General features: G+C 36.1%; 1 protein-coding gene across 1 annotated transcript; it reads right to left on the bottom strand.

Moving 5' to 3' along the window:
* Window positions 1–3,533: 3,533 nt before the first annotated feature.
* On the bottom strand, window positions 3,534–5,238 carry LOC126376748 (dynein light chain roadblock-type 2-like). Its single transcript, XM_050024315.1, has 4 exons — window positions 5,124–5,238; window positions 4,968–5,046; window positions 4,714–4,814; window positions 3,534–4,137 (listed from the first exon to the last, which is right to left on the bottom strand). Exons 1-4 carry the CDS (start codon window positions 5,124–5,126, stop codon window positions 4,027–4,029), a joined length of 294 nt encoding a protein of 97 aa, XP_049880272.1. The 5' UTR covers window positions 5,127–5,238; the 3' UTR covers window positions 3,534–4,026.
* Window positions 5,239–5,328: the final 90 nt, after the last annotated feature.

The following is a 5,328-nucleotide window of genomic DNA, read 5'->3' as shown; positions in this document are numbered from 1 at the left end:
TTTCTTCTCTCATTAGGTATTGAAACATGTTGAATGTCTAAAATAAATAAATGTACCTATTTCTTGTGTGACTAGAATAAAGACTTAAAAAATTTAAAAGATGATTTTTAATTTCGAAAATGGAAACAAATTGGCTGTTTTAATTAATCATCAAACAGAATTTCGTAAAAACTTAGTACCTGATGGACAGGTCAGCCAAACTTTAAAATGGCTTCACTAACATAAAACTTAATAAACACTAACATAAACAATTATCAAGGACAAACTATAAATAATATTCTGTCCACTTCGGCTCGACCACACCCCAGACACTTCATACAAAACACCTCGTTTTACACAGACACTATACATTGATATTATCGTACACGCGCATCTGTGTAGGTGATGTCTGTTGCCATACGATTGAAGACTATGTCCGAGAGGGGTGAGGTAAACCTAGCTCAGACGTTGGTGGGGAGCGGAGAGTTGCCGTTCTATACGTAGTATTATTCCTTATTCTATACAACAGAGCCAACGTCTGGTTTGAATCCCGGGATAACTAAAAGTACATACCTAAAAGCTCAGTCATGAGTAACATACGCCTTTGGGACCAAAAGCTGGTATATCCAGCCACTTATTTAGTAGCCAAGTATTTTATTAAACCACAATACCTAAATATGAGCTCGGTGCCGCAGCGATAAACGCGCTCGGTCAGCGATTGTTGAAGTTAAGTAACTTTCGCAAAGGCAGGTCATAGGATGGGTGACCACAAAAAAAAAGTTTTCATCTCGAGCTCCTCCGTGCTTCGGAAGGCACGTTAAGCCGTTGGTCCCGGCTGCATTAGCGGTCGTTAATAAGTATCAATCCGCACTGGGCCCGCGTGATGGTTTAAGGCCCGATCTCCCTATCCATCCATAGGGAAGGCCCGTGCCCCAGCAGTGGGGACGTTAATGGGCTGATGATGATGATGACCTAAATAAAGGAGCAACAGTCGATCGATGTGATGGGATAGCCCCGAAAAGGGATGAATGACATCAATATTTCATATACTTTAAAGTCGTAAAAACGAAATCCTTTTAAAACCCAAACCATGTTGTTTAATTCTTGCGTCTGGAAATCTCGGTCTTAGGAAAATATGCAAATGCAGTACTAATATGGAACTTGATTCAAAGCTCAATTGGACTGCTAACGAAAAATAAATCTAAATTATACAAAATACTACTGTTCACATATCAGTATCATTAGGCGGAAGGCAAGAGGGAAACCACTGCCCTATTTTTCCCTAAAAAGTAGCATGGAGGAAAATGCTACACCGACAAGAGCGGGGCTCTTAAATTTATGATGATGAAAATACTACTGGAATTCTTAATGGAAATCTAAAACTAACTTGGCCTGAAACAAGCATGATTAAATCAATGAATCAAATTAAATCATATAAATAAATCATTTTTCTTTCTTTCAAATTCAATCAATATGACTGTAATGCTACATTTTCTCAGTTACATATTCTTCTTCTTATCGTGTGGGTTGTGAGGTGGAATACCAACCTCATCAACCCGGGTGTCAGGGTTATTATTGAACCGCCAAAGACCCATGATATGGCTCAGTTACATATTATATTTGTTCTATGACTACTTGGCCAGCCAACGGGTGTAAGCAAAATTATAGATCTAAATAGATGTACATTACACAACGATTGTATAAAAAAATTAAATTGTTGCTATTGAGTATAAATAATTAAATGCAATTCATTGAACAAAAACCTATAATAAAGGTTCATAAAGTCGACATAACTTGCTGAAGAAATGAACAAAAATAAAAAAAAAATCCGTTGAAGAAAACATAACACCTGTATTTTAAGATGTTAACTCTACTCTTTCTCCACTCGACTCGACTTCAGCTAAGCATTTTGGTATTTTAAGTTGACTACATCCTCGACTTGAGGACTACTCACTGGAGTCGTGCGTACGAGTATCATACTGCCAACATAATAATACGAAATTAATGACGTCATGCCTTGAGGACACTCGACGTACGAAGCACTGTCTAAGAATGCCGATTTCGAGGTCTTCGTTAAGGTCGCTTCAACTGAGAGCGAAGTCAAGGAAAGTTCGAATTAACATCTTCGAATATGGGTGTAAATCTGCAGCGTACGCATGAAAACACCATTAAAAACAACACCAACGCAGCCATATTAAAGGTAAGTGAACAAGTCTTCAATGTTAAAACATGTGTTTATACCGAGAAGCCATTACGGCCAGCCATGTAGCGATAACTAAACGATGAATGAAAATTATGGACTGCTAATATTCCGTTTGGCGCTAATGAATTTTGATATGGGAAAATCGATTGTGTGGTTTCTTGTATGTTATCGCTATGTGATTTCAAGTTATCGGTCTGGTATTATAACGTAAACAAATCCTCGTTGGCGTTTTAAAACATAACGTAACACCACCCTGGTATCCCCGAAGGGGTAGGCAGAGGTGTATAGTATATACAGCCGTTCCGCGTAAACTATGAATCATTCACTTTTTTACTATGCCAAATTCCCTCATATTTCTCACTAAGTCCTGCAGGTGAGGCTTTGTTACATTACACAATCGATTGCGCTCGATGCGCCGGGATCCGGTAGTGTATTAATGCCCATTAGCTAATTATCAAATCAACTAGCTATATACCGTTAGCGCGGAGATAGATATATCGCCCGTCTCTTTCGTGCTAAGCTGTATACCGTTAGCACGGAAACATATCGCCCGTCTCTTTCTTACTCGTTAGGCGATGTACTATTTCTCTGCTGTCATTTCTTGTTTTATCGATCTATACGTATAGTAGTAGTTATATTGATAGCATCACGCCTGTATCCCCGAAAGGGTAGGCAGATGTGTGAGGAATATTATTATATACCTATTCGCCAGCTATGTTTATGTTACCAGAGAAAAAAATATACAGGGTGTTAGTGACGTCGTAACGAAAACTTTGAGAGATGATTGAGACCATGATTCTGAGATGATATGAAGTGGAATTTTCCGTCGCAAAAGTATGGAACAGAAAATAATAAAAAGAAAAACAAAAATTTTCATGAATTTTCCGACTGAAAATTCCACTTGATATCAACTCAGAATCATGGTCTGAATCATCCCCCTCAGTATTCGTTACGGTGTCACTAACACCCATACCTACTTGTATGGGTACAGTATGTACTTGTGCGGGGTGTAAGTGACATCGTAACGAATACTGAGGGGGATGAAACAGCTGATTATTCTGAGTTAATATCAAGTGGAATTTTTCATCGCGAAAGTATAGAATTGAAAATAATTTAAAAAAACTAAAAAAAAATCATGAATTTTGCGACGGAAAATTCCACTTGATATCAACTCAGAATCATGGTCTGAATCATCCCCCTCAGTATTCGTTACAATGTCACTAACACCCTGTATATTTGTTTACGTTATATGATGGGCCTTCTGTGATTATTTTCAATAATTTCTAATCCATTTACATACAATAAAGGTATTTCTAATAATAACTTGGTTTTATTTCTTTTCAAAAGACAGTTCTGTGTAGAAATACATTTTATTAGTGTGATTATACTTAAATAAATAGTTTATAAAATTAAGCCTAAACAAATGCACTGTACGAAATAATATTTAACAGTGTGCAAACCTAATAAATCACAAAATCAAAAAGACTTAAAATTATTGTAGCATTTTGTGTGTTAATGTTTTTAAAAATCATTATTGCACTTTTTAAACTTATGGTGCTATATTGTTCTGAACTACTGTAAATGTGTACTACTAGTGAAAGAACATATTTAAAGTTCCTTTATGGTATCTAGCTAATAATCAAGCTTTTAGTATGGTAGAAATAATCTATTATCCTATCCTGAAGATGCTAAATACTTTTCAAGTAAGATTGATATTATATTAGAACATTTTAGAATCAAAAAGGTATAAAATCCAATCTTTCTTACCATACTGTTCAATATGTTGGTTTTAAAGAGAAAATATGCCACAAAATTATCCTTACATACTACATCATTCAAGAAATCTAGTCTGAAGTGTTCTGTATGACTATGAGAATGAACTCGCGATCTGGAGCAATCAGAATCTCATGTCTTCTGCTTCTCACTCTAAGGAATGTCAGCTCATTGGTTGAATCCTGAAAGCACAGATTTATAAAAGCTTCCTCTATTTTACACATGATGACTTATAAAAATATGTTTCCTTGAACATTTTAATATAGAAAAAAGTTTCTAATGTTTCCTTTTCATTCTTTAATTATTATTGCGTGTGGCAGACAGAAATATAATATCCTGGGTGGATCATAGATTCTTTATTATTTTCTTTCAATAGTTTCATACAGAATGAATGATTAGATATATCTACCTAGTTACAAATTTAAATAACACTGGAACATACATACATACATAAACTCACGCCCGTAATCCCAAATGGGGTGGGCGGAGCCACAAGTAATCAAAGACAACTTGCAGCCACTGTTGATACGAAGTCCTAAGATGGATATGATGAACCTTATGGTGATAAGGGATCAGCCTATCGCCCATAACATTAGTCCATCATGTTAGAGGATGCAATCCCTCTGTCGGTTTTTACGACATGCCCGGGAAGACAAGCAGCTGAACGTGTTCTATGTTTTTTATTTGCTCCCAGAACAGCATAGAAGCACACAACACACACACTGGAACAATTAAATATAAATTATTAGTACTCTCACCATTTCACGGACGACATTCCTCGCCTTCTCGGTAAGCTGACCAATAAGACCTGAATACAGTACCGAAGTTGCGTTATCCAAGGAGCTTTTGATTGGAATGCCTGAAAAAAGAAAGTTATTGGTACTTCGTAAAAACAATAAACTTTAAACGAACTCTCGATGTTTCTAGAAAGATAACACAGAGCAGAACAATAAGGGGTAAAAAGTATAATAATTTAATAAGTAACCATGGGAATAACAACAATCGACCAAACCTTCGTGGTTAACGACGATGACACCCATAACACCTTTGTGAGCCTGGATTCGCTTGATAGTTTCCTCCACTTCCGTCGCCTGGAATATATAACATAAGTGCTTTATTCAAGTGCACTTTGCAAACATTAAATATATTCAAAACAAAGTGTAAATACCATTTTTGTAATTTTCTTGCGACGATAAATAAAGCAGCAACGTCTAACGTAGGCTCAAACTGAATGAATGATGACGAATTGTCAAAGTAAGTCCTGCTAAGTTTTAATAGATGGCGTACTAATCGCCGGAAGTAACAACATAACCATAAACAAATTATATTTATATTAAATCATTCACTCATTCGTTCCCCAGCTGTCAATTTTT

Source organism: Pectinophora gossypiella, chromosome 21, assembly GCF_024362695.1.
Source record: "Pectinophora gossypiella chromosome 21, ilPecGoss1.1, whole genome shotgun sequence".
NCBI classification, from domain to species: domain Eukaryota; kingdom Metazoa; phylum Arthropoda; class Insecta; order Lepidoptera; family Gelechiidae; genus Pectinophora; species Pectinophora gossypiella.
Note: the sequence above shows the minus strand (reverse complement) of the source record. Positions and strands in the feature narration are given on the sequence as shown.

Excerpts from the sequence above, each read along its gene's own strand:
- LOC126376748 (XM_050024315.1), bottom strand. Across the intron at positions 4,815-4,967 it reads CATCGTCGTTAACCACGAAG|GCATTCCAATCAAAAGCTCC; the intron begins GTTTGGTCGATT and ends TTCTTTTTTCAG. Across the intron at positions 4,138-4,713 it reads GGAATGTCGTCCGTGAAATG|GATTCAACCAATGAGCTGAC; the intron begins GTGAGAGTACTA and ends CTGTGCTTTCAG.